This window comes from Phoxinus phoxinus (assembly GCF_949152265.1).
Source record: "Phoxinus phoxinus genome assembly, chromosome: 21".
NCBI classification, from domain to species: Eukaryota; Metazoa; Chordata; class Actinopteri; order Cypriniformes; family Leuciscidae; genus Phoxinus; species Phoxinus phoxinus.
Window position 1 is genome coordinate 22,954,533 of NC_136896.1, and position 17,206 is coordinate 22,971,738.

Consider the following 17,206-nt stretch of genomic DNA (forward strand, 5'->3'; position numbering starts at 1 on the left):
GTGACCCCACAACGCCAGAACTCATAGTGGACTCTCACTATCTGGAGAGGAGCAATGGAGCAAAATAACATTCTCAGTGTTTTTCTATTTGCTTTAAACATCGTTTGTTTGTTGGACATTTTGTAGTAAAATATAAATATTCTGTAATTAATGATATATTTCTCCTTTTATGCTATACAAATAAATATTTTCAGAGGAAAACGTTTGTCTTTTGCTCTTGAGTTCACAATACATTTTTTAAATAGTGGATTTAGTACCAATAGTAATAATTATATTTTGCCTAATCGTAATATGCCAATCAGACACCAAAAACGACACGTAAAAAGTACTGAAAGTAGCAATTTTTATTTGCGTTAAAATTATGTACAAGTAACCAAAGACATTATTTTGAAATTGGTACAAATTTCATGTTCCTGCAGTTGGCTTTTCGATAACGCTTACCTCAAAGAACACAACTGAGAAAAACGCGGTATAAAATAAAACAATTGAATTCAGAAAAGTAGTCTATCTAGTTCTCCAACAGCCAATATTTACACGAGTATTTACAGTTCAGGTTGCTTCATTCAGTCCCCCCCCCCGCTGTGTGATTCATCCCGTGGTGATGTTTGGAGCTCACTGACCCAGAATTCGACACTGACTACCAACAAAATACTCAACTCATAGTGTTGTTTAACAGAGTCAAATTAAAACAGTTAAGCAGTGAGAGGGGAAAAATGACCCTAGATTTGCTTTTGCCAAGCTGTATGCATTGAAAAAGAAGTTACAACGGCAGCAAAACGTCTTGATCATCTGACATTAAAATGAGCCTCCGCAAAGCTTACTGTTGAGAGTGATCACTTGAGAGGCGAACAAACAATGGAGAGCTTCTGAAAACACAAACTTGAGAAGACGAGAACGGTTTGGGTCAAAATGGTACTGGCTTTATCAAAGAGACGTCAAGTGCTAAATTCTATCTATTAGAAAATAATAAACAATCAATCAATCCTTCATAAACAATGATGGACAAATTCTGCTTTTATGACACAAACTAGTCAAATGTGGGATGAAAGTTTGTTGCGTGGCTCAGTTTAGTTGAGCATCAAGGCCATGGCTAGATGGCTGGTAACCAGTGTTCTGTAAATCTGCGTTTAACGTTCACAGCAACTTTGGCTCCAACCAAACCACAGTAGCAGCGCATGCAAAAAGAATTTTCACAGAACCTGGGTTACCATGTAGCCATGACCCAAATCATCTCTCTCAAGCACAATACGATTATGCAGCCAAGCTGTTGTATGATATTAATGAGTTTTACTGTTGATTTTGAGCCTTATAATATTTGGAAATCAGGGTTAAGTTCACAGTTAACGTTATGGCATTTGGACTATATGGTTGTGAGTCACGACTACTAAAACATTCCAAAAACGCTTTGTCCCTTTCCTGCCCTCGCGAAATGGAAAGCGATGTAATTTATTCATTCGCAGACCTTTGACACGGCGCTATCGATTAAAAACGAGTTTGTGCAACACAAAGGGAGCACATCCTGAAGTGGAGAGAATGGATTTGAACCAGGAGGGCATGTCTTCACGGCATTTCAAAGAGGACCAGAATTGCGAATGCTGTTTTGGATTCACCCTGGCAATCGGTCAGGTCAGTGTTGAGCGCTCTTGAATTTACAGACTTGAAAGTGGAATTAAACAAACAGAGGGGAAGACATCCTTTAACAAGTTTTATCAAAGCTACTCTATTTCTGCCAATGAAAACGAACTTCCAAGGCGACTGATCAATAGACGGCAGATTAAGGAGGGTTGTGATGTGAGAAACACAATTATGCCGTTACGAAAACATTCGAAGACGAAACGGATGAACAACTTGTGACAAACTCGATGAAAACAGCTCCTTTTAATAGAGTTCCGTGTGTGATGTGCTTTAAACTTCATTCTTTACAGTCTGAATGAGGAACTGGTGGATGATGATGGTGGGTTGTTTTCCAGGTGTGTCGGATTGGGCAGGGGTGTGCTGAGGTCTGTGCGTGGAGCTCCATAAAAACACTAGCAGTGTTCCAGATAATCAATGACCCTGGAGATAGACTTCTGCCCCGTGGTGCCCACATCACACTGTAAAAGACACAGACACAATTGGTCAGTCAATAAGTATAACTTTATTAGTTATTAGTTTTCTTTACCGAATGAGGCAGAAGATTAGTATTCATATTACAGCATACCTGCCCACATATATTTCTATATTCATGTTGCATACTTTTTAAATGATATACTGATTATTCAGTCGATTTTTGGCCATTTTGAAATAATAGCGGTTCAATTTACCCACTCAGCCAGTTAACAGAAGAGGACTTTCATGATCACACTTTATTTTAATGTGGCCTTGTTCAAGTGTACTTGCACAAATAAGCACTGAGTAATATTAACAACATGTACTTCGTCTCTTCACCAAAAGTGACAGTTGTTGTGTCCCGTCTACAGTATATGTGACAAAGCAACTCCAAAGTACGGTAAGCGATTGGAGTACGTTAGAAATAGAATAGGATATCAGTTTACTGTCTCGAATTTGTTATGTCGTGCAACACGGCTCCGCATCAGAGTAGACAGCATCACTCGCGTCTGGTGTAGACACTGTGTTGGTTGCGTATAGTTACACTTTTTTTACTGTTATTACTATAGTCAATACATGTAGCAAGCATAAGGGCAATAAAGTGTATAAAGTGTAATGGTCACATGTAAAAGTTCCAAAAAAAAAAAAAATTAAGTACATGTTTATTGTGTCCAAGCACAACATTTTATTTTTATTTATTTTTTTACATAAAATGAATAATAAAAAAAAAAAAAAAAAAAAAACTTGCAGCAAATTCTTCATTGCTCTTTTATAATAAAGTCATTATTTGCACTTAAAGTAACACTTTAAAATAAGGTGTCATTGGTTAACAGTTAATATGAACAATACAATAAGTTAATTTTAATTTCAACATTTACTAATACATTATTCAAACCAAAAGTTGTATTTGTTAACATTAGTAAAAGCACTGTGAACTAACATGAACAAACAATAAACAACAGTATTTTTTATTAAATAATATTAACAAAAATACTGTAGCAAATGTATTGCTCATTGTTAGTTCATGTTAGTTAATACATTAACTAATGTTAACAAATGGAACCATATTGTAAATGTAAAGTGTTACCATATTATATTTTAGATATGCTGATTATCATTTTAAAATCATACAATTGAGCACTGAAGGAATGAGTTCGCATTTTTGACCTTCCGGTCCCACTGTCCCAAAGTCAATGGGCCTTTGCTTAAATGCCTGAAAATGGTACTACTAAAGAGTTTGTCATGGAAACTAAACGTCATCACAGCAAAAATCCAGGGTGATGGTGACTTCCGGCTTGGCCTACAAAATTGCGTCATCCCTTCAGCACTCTTTTAACATAACAGTGATATTGACCTTTTTTTGCGAATTGAGACATTTCGCTGGTATGGTATCAACTACTGAAATTATCATGAAAATTTCAGCATCCCCTGCAGAGCCCATTGAGAATATTATACTGGTCAATCACTTGTGTACTTACTGTAAGGTTCATGAAATTCAAGAACTTCTTCAGCATCTCTGTCATGACCGAAAAATCCCCCTTTGGCAGGTTCTCCCTCACAGTAGTCACATTCATCTGAAAGAGAAACAGAATTAGCACCTGTTCCTCCTGCGAGGTTAAAGTACACTGCAGGCCAGTGCTGAAAGAGAGTCTGGAGATTTTTAAAGCAAGTCTCTGTTGATCAAAGCAGCAGCACTGCATCTCTGGCCATAATTTTTTCAGTACGCTCCAAAAAAGTCTCCATAGTACTCGCTCTTCAAAAACACATCAAACTCAAATATGTCCCTCCTTCCGAAAGCCTCCTAACAAGAATCTAAAGTGCTAACAGGATGATGTGCCTTTCAAAAGAAATCCTACTTTGAGTCAATTTGCTTTGTTTTTCAAAAACAATCAAACTTGACCTTCAAAGTGTGCAAACATGCATCCAAAAGGAAAAGTGTGTGAAATACGAGTATAAATGCCATCTCGTTTTGTGTCTGCGTCTAGGCAGTGTTTATTGGCGAGACAGATAATGGCCGTGCACGTCAGTCAGAAAGCAACAGTGTGGTGTGAAAGAGAAACAGAGGAGTCCATTACAGACAATTCAACAGCCCACCTATTAACGTCCTGAAAATAAAGCCATTAATACTGGCAAACACAACTCAGGGGCTTTCTTCTGATACCTGCCCTAGAAACTTGAAAACGGCAATTTAGACAAACAACCCTCAAATCTTGCAAAGGAATTTGAACAGCAAAAGCTCTGCACCAACAAATGCTTTGCTTATATTGGTCCAGTCTGGGTTTGTTCTGACCTTTAAGTGATTGAGGGCACTAGTGAGCACTTGTAGAGGACAGAAAGGTATGTAGATGAAAGGTTGTAGTCTTGCATAGCTGAATGCATACCTGACCTAAATGATAAATCTTTATACTTTATGAGGAAAATGTCGATTCTAAGAAGACACCGATACAAACCATGCATCAGAGATACAAAATGGATAACATTTAGGTACGTGAGTGTGTTACTTACAGGGCTCCCCTGGCACAGACAGCCCAAAAGCAGTGCAGTGTATGACGCCACAATACTGTCCTCCATGTGCTTGCCAGCATGCTGAAGAGCTGGAGACAAAAATCACATGTCATATTACTCAAAATAATTTCAAAACAGATAAGATGTTTGCATATTTACTAAGGGTTAAGGCATTTTTCAATAATATTTGAGCTCATAATAAAGGAATATCCAATTTATTTAAATTAGGTTTAATGAGAAAGATATTGAAGAGATTTTTTATTTACTAAGATTTTTTTCATTTCAGAACAAGATTATAATTATATGCACAAGCAGCATACAATATACCCTTTTTTGTTTGTTTTGTTCTTGAAAGCGTTTAGAAGCAATGCACAAACAAAATAAGTATAGAACCAAAGCATTTAAACTCACACAGAGCAAATGAAAAAGGCTAATAAAAAAGTAGAGAATGTACATAAATATATCTGCATATAATGGTTGCGTTTATATTGTTACAAAACAAGCATGTCCAAATGCTTGGGTGAAAGTTGACTCCTTAGTCTCTTAGCAATAAGGAAGACTGCAGAGGAAACATAATAATAATAATTCATTACATTTATATAGCGCTTTTCTGGACACTCAAAGCGCTTTACATAGAAGGGGGGAATCTCCTCAACCACCACCAATGTGCAGCATCCACCTGGATGATGCGACGGCAGCCATATTGCGCCAGAACGCCCACCACACACCAGCTTACTGGTGGAAACATAGCCTGGTTCTTCCAGACTCCCGTACATTTAATTTGTACAGAGAGTCTGGCCTCTCTCCATTGACAAGCGTTAACTTCCTTGAAAGCGGGTACTCTGTTGAAGTTTAAAACTATTGGATCTGCCCAGAGTCACTCTGGATCTGCCATAACCAATCGCTAACGTTTGGTCGTGACATATGACGACTCAAACTAGCGCACAACCTCAACGCATCGTTCTCAGCCACTCCCGCTGTTCGCTGATTGGACCAGTAAAAAATTGACTGGAGAAACCCCAAGAATATACCACAATCCCAAACGTAGTTCTGAATGAAAATTAAAATTGAGCGGAAGCACGTAGGAGGGCGGAGCCAGTCTAGAGGAAACATGCTCCGCGTTGCAGGGACACAGATAGTGTTTTGCAAAGCGAAGTTTGTAGAACACCAAAAGAAAACTAACATGAGTCACGACACACACTTACTAAAGGCCCCAATATAATGCTCTGATATACTTCAAGCGAAATCGAAAAAACGAACATGCTTGACGACATTTCGAACAAAATCAGGCCAAAACGAAGTTTGTTTTGTGTTCGTTTCGAGAGTTTGAAACAACTTGCCAAAGCGAACTTTCTGGAAAAGATCGCTCTGGCTGGTAAATTTCATCAAACTACCATTGATCCATGGCAATGATGTAATAGGTAAATGTGATTGAGACTCCACCTCTTCTTCATTTCTTCTGTTCAGTCCATCGCAAGTAAAAACATGAATACACTGGAGAGTCGCTTTATAGTAAACTGAGGTTGTAATTCTAATTGAAAGAGACACTGACACTGTTTTTCATGTTTAATACTGTAAACAGCTTGATTTAAAGCAATCTATTGTATAATGTGCTATATAAATAAATGTGACATAACTTTACTGGAGTGCTGAATTGCAGAGCTGGTGCAATCATCTCCACATCACTATGATCAGATGCTTTCTTAACTGCCGTTTTCTCACTGCTGTCATTTATGTTGTGTTTATTTACCGTTGTAAGGAAAGCGTGTAGCACATTTTTACATATTCATCAAACCAGCGCTCTCAGCGTCAGGACGTTCGCTAACAGTATATTCGCTGGTCACATATGCTGAACTTCTTTTTACCCCAAAGTGAAGAACAAAAAATAACTTTGTCTTGAGTTTATAAGGGCCTTAAAGGACAAGTTCGGTATTTTACACTTAAAGCCCTGTTTACAGATCGTATCTGATGAAATAGAACGATTAAGATAAAAATTGTGACACATGCTGCTGTCCTGAGAATTTTAGGTTTATTTAGCTTTTGTGGACCTATTTTGCCAAACGCGTCACACCCGTGATTCTTCCGTTGAAAGCTTGAATAATAGAGCCCAGCCCAGTTGGTGGCGATAATGCACCTTTGCCAATTGCAAGCAAACCACGGGCATATACACAGAAGAAGCAGAAGATCGCTGTCTTCATTGAAAGCATTACAAACAGACAGCTAATAATGTGGCGAATTTGTGCAGTTCCGAATTGCGGGAAGATTCGTGGCAAAAAGAACACCATCAAGTGCCTGTAAGCCTTGAGACAGCAGCAGCTTCGGCAACAGGCGTAACACTGGACTCCGTTGTCAACTGCCGTTCAAACTCTGCCTTTCTTTGCAGAAATTCCTCCTCTGAATATTCAGGCTCAAACCTATAACCCTGTCCATCAAAATCGATCTCAAAACCGTCATCCTCCCATTTAAATGTCTCGGAATCCATTTCTAAGTTGACACAGATAGCTTCGATCTTGTAAAAATGTTTAGATAGCTTAGCCTACGATACCGCGTCCGCGACTGCATAAGACTACAAAAAGCATACAAACAACCCCATTTCCGTTTCCCGCGGCGGAGTTATACCGTAACGTTACCTCACACAGCGAATCCAATACAACTTAATGGAGTTGGACAAAAACTACGATAAAACCTGTTGGAATACATCTTTTTCAGCGATTTTTGAGTGCACATACCAGTGAACACCCCTGACCACTCGGTGAGTTTCACATCTTTGTAAACGAAAGTTTAATGTGTTTTTAGGAAGGAATCTTCCAGTGCACATAGACAACCATTGTGGGGGTGTGGGGGGGAAGCGAACTAAACCTAAAATTCTCGGGACAGGAGCATGTGTCCAAATTTTAATCTTAACCGTTCTATTTCATCAGATACGATCTGTAAACAGGGCTTTAAGTGTAAAATACCGAACTTACCCTTTAAGGCTGAATATACACAAAAAGGTCTTGCACAAGCAGCTTTATCTCTGAGCCTGCACTCGATAACTACAGATGATTATTACATAATGTTATCTCTGCATTAGACTAGCTTTGTATTGTAACATTCAGAAAACTAAAATCGGAATTGCATTAAAGCAGCACCAGGTAACTTTTCAACCTTAATAATATATTTCCAAGTCTCTTGTGATGGTACATCGACTTACAATAGGTTGAATGACACGTCTGCCATAGCCTGACGGGGTCTGTAGCGTTTTTAATCGTACTTTTAAACTTCGGGTTTCGGGTAGTAACCGGCGAACAAAGAGAACTACAAAATTCGACTGCTTTACGGCATATACGTCACTTCCACCACCACCCCCACTTCCTTAAAATCGGACGTGCGAGCCAAACTAGCGTTTGTTTGCCAAATGTTATAGTCATGGCCAAAGCAGCACAGAAAAGCAAGAAAGCAAAGGTTTTGTCGGAGGAAAGCAACAAGAGGAAACGAGAAAGTGATCGTATTAAAGGCAGAACGAGGATCAACATTGGGCCAGCGTTTCCTCGCTGGCGTGAGCTGAAGGAGGAGGAGGGGTGCCCGATGTTTTCCAGGGATTATTCTCTTTTTTGAGCGACAGTCCCAGAAAATTCATATTCTTTCGCCGGGACACGAATTGTCCCGTTTTTTTGTGAAAATATACGTTAGCTGCTACTTCTAAAGTAGAATTTCCTGGTTTCAAATTAAACTGTTTCCGTCTACCGCTACTGTGTTTTCTTCATAGTTGTGTACAGTACATCCAATCCTGTGTCCGTAAACGGGTAAAAACCATGGTAAAAATGGGTAAAACCGTGGATTGGCCAATGCCAGGCGTTTACTTTTATTTGATTAGAAGCTCAACTTATCGCCTAGCAACTGCCTGTGCTGTCGGTCGGTCGCGCGCGCGCATCAACACACATCCAAGATGATACAGTGTGAGTTTAGTTGCTAGCTTTTTAAAAACTGTCTATTTACATCTATTGTGTGAAATGGGGAGAGAGACGGACGAGGAGGATAACCACTGTCTATGAGGATAACACAACAAAGTCGGATGAGCCACCAGTGTCAAAGAAAATACTATTTACAACCTACAACTCAGACTCAGACCCCAAAAAATAATAATAATCTGAATGTCCCGGTTTTTCACAAATCAAAGGTGGCAACCCTATGCCCGACCGATGCGAACGTTCAAATATCAAATGAAAGCCTATGTCTAAAGGGCGTGTACACGTTTGATAGGGGCTACATTCTTGCAAGTAAATATATAAGATGTACAAAATAATATTTTAGGATACCTAACATGTCTGTGATATTTGTTTATTTGCAAATCGATTTGTAAAATTTGCAGAATCATCTATGGTAGCTTGATATTATAATATTGACGATATATGGTTATTATATCTACCACTCAAACATTGCATTGAAGTATTATATAGATTCAGTAAAACGGTAACCAATAGACTAGGCTACTATAATGACGCTGGCTTGTAAACGTGAGCATCGCGATCATTTGTCGTTTGAAAAAAAAAAAAAAAACCCATGAAATTATATTCATATCATGACATGCTGAAATATATGCCACTGTACCTGGATGAAGACATTTCACACGCGACGCAAGCAGAGCACCTGCATGTGAACTCCTCCTACAGTGTTCAGGGCTATCATGGTTGTCAACAAATGCACGTGCATGTAGGATGACAGAGTTTACGACAGTAGTAGAGGACAATACTGTTTCCCAACTGTAGGGGGACCCCGAGAGCAAAAAAAAGAAAAGTAACCTAGTGCTGCTTTAACAAAAATTATCTAAAGGCGATTTTGGTTTCTTGATGCAGAAGCTAAATGGTCCTGAGAAGGTCTGAGTTCAGTTGGTGCTCTCAAAAGTAATATAAAATTCCTCTCTTAGAAATCACTGACATGCGTGTGCATGCACATTAAGTGTGTTTACACTTGGGGCATGAGCGGCCCTGAAGATGTCAAAGTCAAAACTGAAGGCAAGCATCTCACCAGCTTCTCTTTAATCTGTTCCTCAAAATCTAATATGCAACTTCAACAACAGCATTCGTTCATTGGTCCAATCTGAGATTGGTCGCCCATCAAAGTGGCTCATAGATGAAGCAAAACTACCTGGCATGGCTGCATTTCCCTAGTATCAAGTTATAGTGAGTGTCTACCTTTGTTGAGATCAAGTTCTTCATCCTCCTCTTCTTTCTTCTTGTCCTGTTGTCCTTGGTTGTTGTTCTCTGAAGCCACCCACTGAATCTCTTCATTTGTTTCTTTCCATTCTCCGCTCTGATCCAATTGGGGCTTTGGCGCATCGTTGATGAAGTCATCCGTCTCCGCCTCTGCCAAAATGGCCGCATGCTCTCTCTGAAGGAAAAGCTATTCATACAGAAACAGAGGAAAACTAATTACTGATGATTCGTTTGTGAACCAATTAGTGACGGGGGAAAAAAATTGGTAAACAGTTTAAAAAAATAAAATAATTCCCACCACTAATAGTAATGCTATTCTATTACATATTTACATTTCTATGAATCCAAACAAGCATTAATGAAAAGTCCAGCATAAATCATTAGTTTTTCTGTATGTCTGTGTTTATACCTTCACCAAAGCAGCAATGGCACCGAGAGATCTCTCTGTCTGCAGAGTTTGCAACTCCTCTTTGTCAGACACACACATGGAGTCCCAGACATCACTTCCCTCCATCTGCAGCTCCACTAGACAGTGTCTGTTCCTTGCGCTGTACTCCACCAGATTAATGAGCAAGCCCAGACCCTACACACACAATAAAACAAACACAAAACCTGGTTTCACTTTAACAGTAATGTCACACACAACTGGTTTGCACAAATGCTTACAAAATAGGGTTGGACAAATATAAAAATATTTTATTTTAAATTATAAAAAAAAATTAAAAAAAAATTATTGTATTCTTATTGGCAAAATAGCCTTTGTAGTATTTGGTTAACAAAAACAAAAAAAATTGTATTATATTTGACAAACAAATAATATTTGTTTGCATTATAACTTTTATAACAAATTAATTTGTTAATGTTCACAAAAAATATCTGCATAGTGCCTAGCAGTTTAAGTTATAATGCAAACAACTGCTAGGCACTATGCAGATATTTTTTGTGAACTTTAACGAATTAATTTGTTCCTAATGGAAGGTGTATTAACGCATTACAATCAACAAACAATACTAATAACCACGCTAATTATTAATTCAGGGGACCTGTTACCACAACTTAAATAAATGCATGACTGCAAATTAAAAATTCGAATTAATGGATTTAATTAAACCTATACGTTCTGTTGACAATGTTGATCATTGAAAGTTACTTAAGTTACACTAAGCATGTGCTATGATATCTGTGGATTGTAACTGAAATATATAAGATTAACTGGTTCCAGGGCTACAACTCGTGCGGTTAGAGCAACATTTTTAAAGTAATAAACTTAAACTTGTTTGTTACAAATAATAAAGTTCCTCTAACTCAATATAGTTTGTTGGTTGAACAATCTCATTTGAAGTTGCCATGACAAAAAAAAAAAAAAAAATGCATAAGGTTGTTATTTTTAGGGGGGTTCTATTTTTTTGGTTGAGCCAACAGTTTTATACTTACCAGCATATTCCTCACAAAAAAAAACATTGTATATATCTGAACCAGCACATAGCCTTTATTACCAGTCTGACCACAGTATGGATTTTTCATTTGTAACGTTTGAAAGCACTCTGGAACTCCTAGTGGACACCGCTGATCCTCACTGAATGTATACTAACACTGACTGATATTAGTATAGCTGTGTACTCACCAGGACTCTGATATCGAACCTCTGCTCCGGCGGCAGGTACTGTGGGACCCTGAGCACACAGTTCAGCGCTGTGATGAGTAACTCCTCCTGCTCGCCTGTCTTTGTGCTGCCCCATTCTACAGACAGACAGAAAACGCACTCAATGGCTGCTGCATATACAAGTTCAAAGTTGGTTAATCAGGGATTTTCTCTGACTGTTGTTCTCCAAGCTGCTCACATTTGGCTTATGACCGAGTACTCCTGCATTATGCTAAAGGGTTTGGCAGCAATAATAGAGAGCAGCTAGCCAAAGCAGCACTGCTAACAGAAATCCATTTGGCACATCGAACAAAACCCATGCAAGGAAGCCAAAAGACTCTTATTGACTTTAAGCCTTTCAAAAGCAGAATAACAAACGTTCTATTAGGCATAATGTAATGAGACAGTTACTGCGGCCCAGTTGCCTGATTGTTCAGCTTCCAGCACATATTACAGTTCAGTGTTAGGGAGTAACTAACTAAAAGCAGCAACATAGGTCTGTAATGACTAATTGATAACCAATAGTGCATTTTATTACTGATTAGTTGGATCAGTGTGCTGGAGAACCTCTGTCAGGGACAACACATTAAAGCAGTAAAAAAATAAAATAATAAATGGTCAGAAAACGCATTCGCAAAATGGCAGTCACAATGCTATCGAGCTGCTGTGGGAAAGGTTCCAAATTCTTGACTAAAGCCAAAAAGTATTCTTTACGTTTTGACGTGACCTGAACGCTGGCATATGCTTAGTCAAACTCATAGCCTTTCAAAGTATACTCCATTTGATGACGTGAGTGAACATGCACGCTAAAGTTCCATCCTTGTCCAGAGTCTGCGCCATTTCTCTCTTGAAGTTTTCTTTTAACTGGAGTTGCAGCAATCTCAACCCCCTCACAGAAGCACTCTTTAACTCTCCCGTCTACCTTTCCCTTACCAAATACCTAAGTATTTGTGTTCCGTTACTTTTTCGACTGTAAAACAACAGGCCAGTATTACCCATAGACAGTATATAAGATGGACACAGCGACCCCATAGATTTCAATGGAGAAAAGTGAAGCCCATTTGAAGCACTCACTTCCTGATTGCCAGGCGTTCTGCGCAGGCTCAAACTGAGCTTGATGACGTAGGCAACGTGTCTGACAGTTGTCCATGTTCTAGTAGCTGTGCCGAGAGAAATCTGAATCATTCCCTTCTGAATCTCGCAGAGACGGAGAGCGTGAGTATTAGCTGTCCATTAGCTAGCAGCAGGAGCAACTTTATCACTCTCTATGGGCTTCTCCCTTGACTTTATGCCTCCAAGTCCCCCCGATTGCTTGCAAGCTTCTCCGCCTGTCTATACGGTAATTTCTCATTTGTGCGATAGTCTCGTGATTATGACGCAATCGTTAGCCTATTTTTACAAAAACGGCTTCTACGAGGTCATAACGTAAGATACAAAGTAATGGAGCCTTTTATACATTGTCGTGTTTCTTTAGAAATTAATTATGGACAAATGGAGTCTTTGGACGCCTCAGATGTAAAGTTGTTCACTGTCAAAGTGACGCCAAAATGAATGGGAGTCAATGGAATGCTAACAGCAATTGGATTACACCCTTGGTATTACCTGCATGCGTTCAGTATGCACATTCTGTTGTAAGAACGAAATTTGCATTACATCGCTACACATACCCTTATGCAAGTATACTTTGTTATTTACAGTTTGGGGGGTGTTGGGGAGTAACTAACTTAAAGCACCAAGGTTACTAGGTCTGTGTGCTGTGAATGGAAAACCCATGTCAGTGATATCACTTTAGAGCAGAGAAAAATGATTTTCTATGGGGGAAAACATGCATTTGAATTTTTCTTGTCAAAAGCAAGGAAACTGCTGCAGAAAAGGTCCCAAAATTGTCATGAGTATATAATTTCACTGTCAGGTGTGTGTGCAGTTTAATTAACACCAAACCAGTCATAAAGAAAACAATTCCCATCTTGTTCGATTCATATGAATTAAGTTTACAATGCCTTTTTGAACTTTAAAATGTCAGTGTTCTTGGAATGGGTTTTCAATGGTTGGGGGTGGGGCGCAGAAATCTCTCAGGTTTCATTAAAATATCTTTGTATTTCACAGATGAACAAAGGTCTTATGGGTTTGGAACGAGGGAGAGAAAGTGATGACAATTTAGATTTTTTTTGTGAACTAAACCTTAAAGAATACCTTGTAACTTGGTAAACTACTATTGTAAAGTAGCTTTTTCAACATTGTTACATTTACAATATATTCATTCACTGTCAAATAGGAAAATTTGTTTTGTTAAACATTCTGGTCTCTGTACTTACCGTTATCATGTGTGAGATTTAACAGGACTCCAATGATGGCTCGCATACAGTCTTCTACAGCTTTCCCCACGTTGCTGTTGCTGCAGTAGGGTAGCGGTGTGCCCGACGAGCACAGGCCTCTGTTCACCTCTCGACTGTACCTCTGGATCATCTCCTCACAGTGCCATAATGCCCTAAAAACAGTCAAAGATGTCATGTCCCTTTTTTTAATATTCAAAAACATCTTCAAAGGACAGTTCACAAATTTTCTCACACAAAAGTTAAATAACTTCAGAAGTCTTGGTATATGTAGTGCACGTTAAATAGTTATGATGGTGTTTTTTTATTTATTATTCAATTTCATTGTATGAAGACAAAAGAAAGTCAGTCACATGTGGTTCAGAACAACAGGAGAACCCGAAATTACAAATTAAGTAAATTAATTTAAGGTATTGTTCTCAATGAGTGGGTCACAGGCGTGTTCTGATAACTTGGCAGAGAGCAGGGATAAACAATGATAAATGCAAATAATAAAATGCAGCTAACACTATTGTGCATAGTTAGGATAGTAAAATAAAGAACCTTATCCTGTAAAATGGTGAATAAAACATAAAAATTGTGCATCCAATAAAACTCTGCGGTATTTTGGCACAAATTAATTTGTCATTTGGTAGAAAATGTGTCCTGCAGCACACACAAAAAAAACCAGCTAAGAAACAACTTTAAGGACCCTTCGAAACTTCATATTTTACTTTAAGCACAAAAATAACTGCTCTTGATAAATTAAATCATAATTTACAGTCTTTCACAGAGCATCACAAGGCTCTTAATGTACAAAGTGACATCATATTAGAAATTTTTAACTCTAAATCTGGTCCTACAAGTGCTCCATCAGCATTTAAATAATGGCCATTCAGAGTAACACTCGAGATGGAAAAACAGCCTGCAGCATCCCTAATGGATCACATTTACACCACAGCCAAGGTCAGCAGACACTAACACAAGCTGCACTAGCTTTCTCTAGAGGGGGGAAACTTAGCTCTTCCTCTCTATTAGGCCCCAAGATGTGTGCGTGTGTGAGTGAGTGAGATAGCAACCGAGGCAGTCAGCAACCAAAGCACAAGTGTTACAGTATGACCAGCTTCATGCAAAATCCCACTAATGCGCTTAGCATAATGTGAGGTCATTAGCGAGCGAGATGGGAAATGGAGGTAGAGGTTCATGTACTCATATATTAGTGGGGTCATTATTAATGCAGGCCTGCCGTACTCTCTTAATTGAATTAGAGCCAGCTGAACGAGCTCTTTCAAAAAGTGTGTGTGTGTGTGTGAGAGCAGACTTTGTTGACTCCTCTAGATCCTCTTCATAGTCCTGAGCACCCGTGTTTAGTTCGCTGTGCACTCTTTGAAGGGTCTGATCTCATCTAGAGAGCTGGGCCATCAGCTCATAATTACATTAGCAATGGAAGAGAGACGACTGCCTCAAGCAGACAAGTATGAGCTAGATTTACCATAAGAGATGCTTAGAGGGGTGGTAAAATGCCCTTTTCACAAGATGTAAAATAAATCAATTATGTCCCCAGAGTGTTTGTGAAGTTTTAGCACAAAATACCCCACAGATATTTGTATATAGCATGTTAAAACATTTATTTTTGAGGGTTTGCAAAAACGCACCGCTTTATGCCTGGCCCTTTAAATGCAAATGAGCTGCTGCAGAGGGCGGGGTTTCAAGAGCTCGTGTGTGTTAGCAGCTGCGATTAACTCACGCAGACACAAATGGCAGAAACTGTTCTGTCTTTAATGTTAAAACGAAGTCAGACAAAGATGGAGAGACTCAAGAAGAAGTGACAACATGTAGAATGCAACAGGACGTCTCTGAATGGTTAGTTGATGAATTTATGTTGCTGATGTGGAGTTAACTATCTCCAATTAGCATATTCTGTCATGGTAATCTATAAATCGCTCGTATAGGAACTGTTGTGAGATGCACACAGAGTGACTTTCTATTGCATGTGAAAAGATGGATGCTACAGTTTGAGTTGACTCACAAATGTACTCTTATACAACAACTTTTCCTCTTCTCAACATGGACAGCATGTTCCCGGGGTTTATGTACATTTTAGGGTTAGTGATGTCACTAGCCCGGGAGGAATGTCGTGTAGGGCTGTTGGAACGAATTCCGAAATTCGAATATAATTCGAATATTAAAAAAATCAATACTATTCGAATGCTGAAGTTACTATTCGAATATTGCTTTTTTATTTTTTATAAAAAAAATTATATGATATCTTGCCTTTCTCGCCAACTTGGCTTACACAGGCATGTGAAAATGAAATGCTTTTGTTTCATCTGATAAACAATTAAAAAATTGAATCATAACACAATTGTGCGCGTTATCCACGCTGCATCGTCATAACAATACTGTCAATAATGGCGGCGAGCAATGTCTCCATGGAAACGGAGATCACCACTCCTGACAATTTGAGAAGCGATGTGTGGAAGGTGTTTGGATTTCAAATCATAAATGGGAAAATTAAATCACAAATAAAGTCTGAATGAAATATCACTCCTCAACTTGCAACCTTACTGTGCGTTCACACCGGACGCGAATAGCGCGTCAAATTCGCGCCTGCCGCGTCTAGTTATACACTTGACCACTTTTGTGTCCATTCGCGCCTGACGCGCTATTCGCGTCCGGTGTGAACACACCATTAGGGCACATCTGACAACGCTACACCATGACAAGCTATAGGCGATCTGTCCAAGGAACCGCTGCTAAAACCAGCAAGAATGACTTATGTTCTTCTCTTCATCACGGGGCTTACCAGCTGTCTGCTGTCCTAGCCGCGCAACAATCACTGACAGAGTTGTGAAACTCTGACACAACATCAGACAACTGATCAGTGGAAAAATGTCCATTCAAGTTGCCAAATTAAAGTCATTCATTTTGTTCCGCTGTTTTATTGTTAATAAAAAAACGCGATCACCCGTTTCTAAATGTTTATTGTAATGTTAGCTGTCCCTCTAGTGGACAGAACGTGTAACAACAACCAAATGCTATAGTGGCATTGACGATCCATAAGCCTGTGTAATGTCGCAAATATTAATAATAGGATGAATTTGAGTATTTAATATTCGAATATTATTCGAATATTAAATAAAATAAGGAATGGAATTCGAATAGTATTATAGAGGAAGATTGACAGCCCTAATGCCGTGTAGTCCATACCAGCCGTTTGTTGTAGTCCTTTTCTTTAAAAGCAAATATCTTCCTTTCCTTTGCACTTTGAGTGTTATAACTTTGCAGATGTTGTTTATGCTCAAACAGCAACATTACACACTAACTAAAGTTAGAAAAGGGAAATCATACTCAACCACCACTTTAAATATGCTTTACTCTTAATATTCAAACTGAAATCGGAAAATGTGGTTCCATGCCAGAGCGTTGCTTCATGGCGTTTTTTTTAGTTTTTTTTAGTGTGT

The 17,206-nt window shown here is 38.8% G+C and overlaps 1 protein-coding gene across 1 annotated transcript in view; it reads right to left on the reverse strand.

The window, feature by feature from the left end:
* Positions 1-326: 326 nt before the first annotated feature.
* Positions 327-17,206, reverse strand: part of waplb (WAPL cohesin release factor b) — a 52,840-nt gene continuing 35,960 nt past the window's right edge. Inside the window, exons 14-20 of the mRNA XM_079595904.1 lie at positions 13,746-13,918; positions 11,413-11,528; positions 10,198-10,371; positions 9,768-9,975; positions 4,594-4,682; positions 3,567-3,662; positions 327-2,093 (exon numbers count right to left, since the gene is read on the reverse strand). Coding sequence (XP_079452030.1) covers positions 2,028-2,093; positions 3,567-3,662; positions 4,594-4,682; positions 9,768-9,975; positions 10,198-10,371; positions 11,413-11,528; positions 13,746-13,918 — 922 coding nt within the window. The 3' untranslated portion in view covers positions 327-2,027. The remainder of the gene's footprint in view (positions 2,094-3,566; positions 3,663-4,593; positions 4,683-9,767; positions 9,976-10,197; positions 10,372-11,412; positions 11,529-13,745; positions 13,919-17,206) is intronic.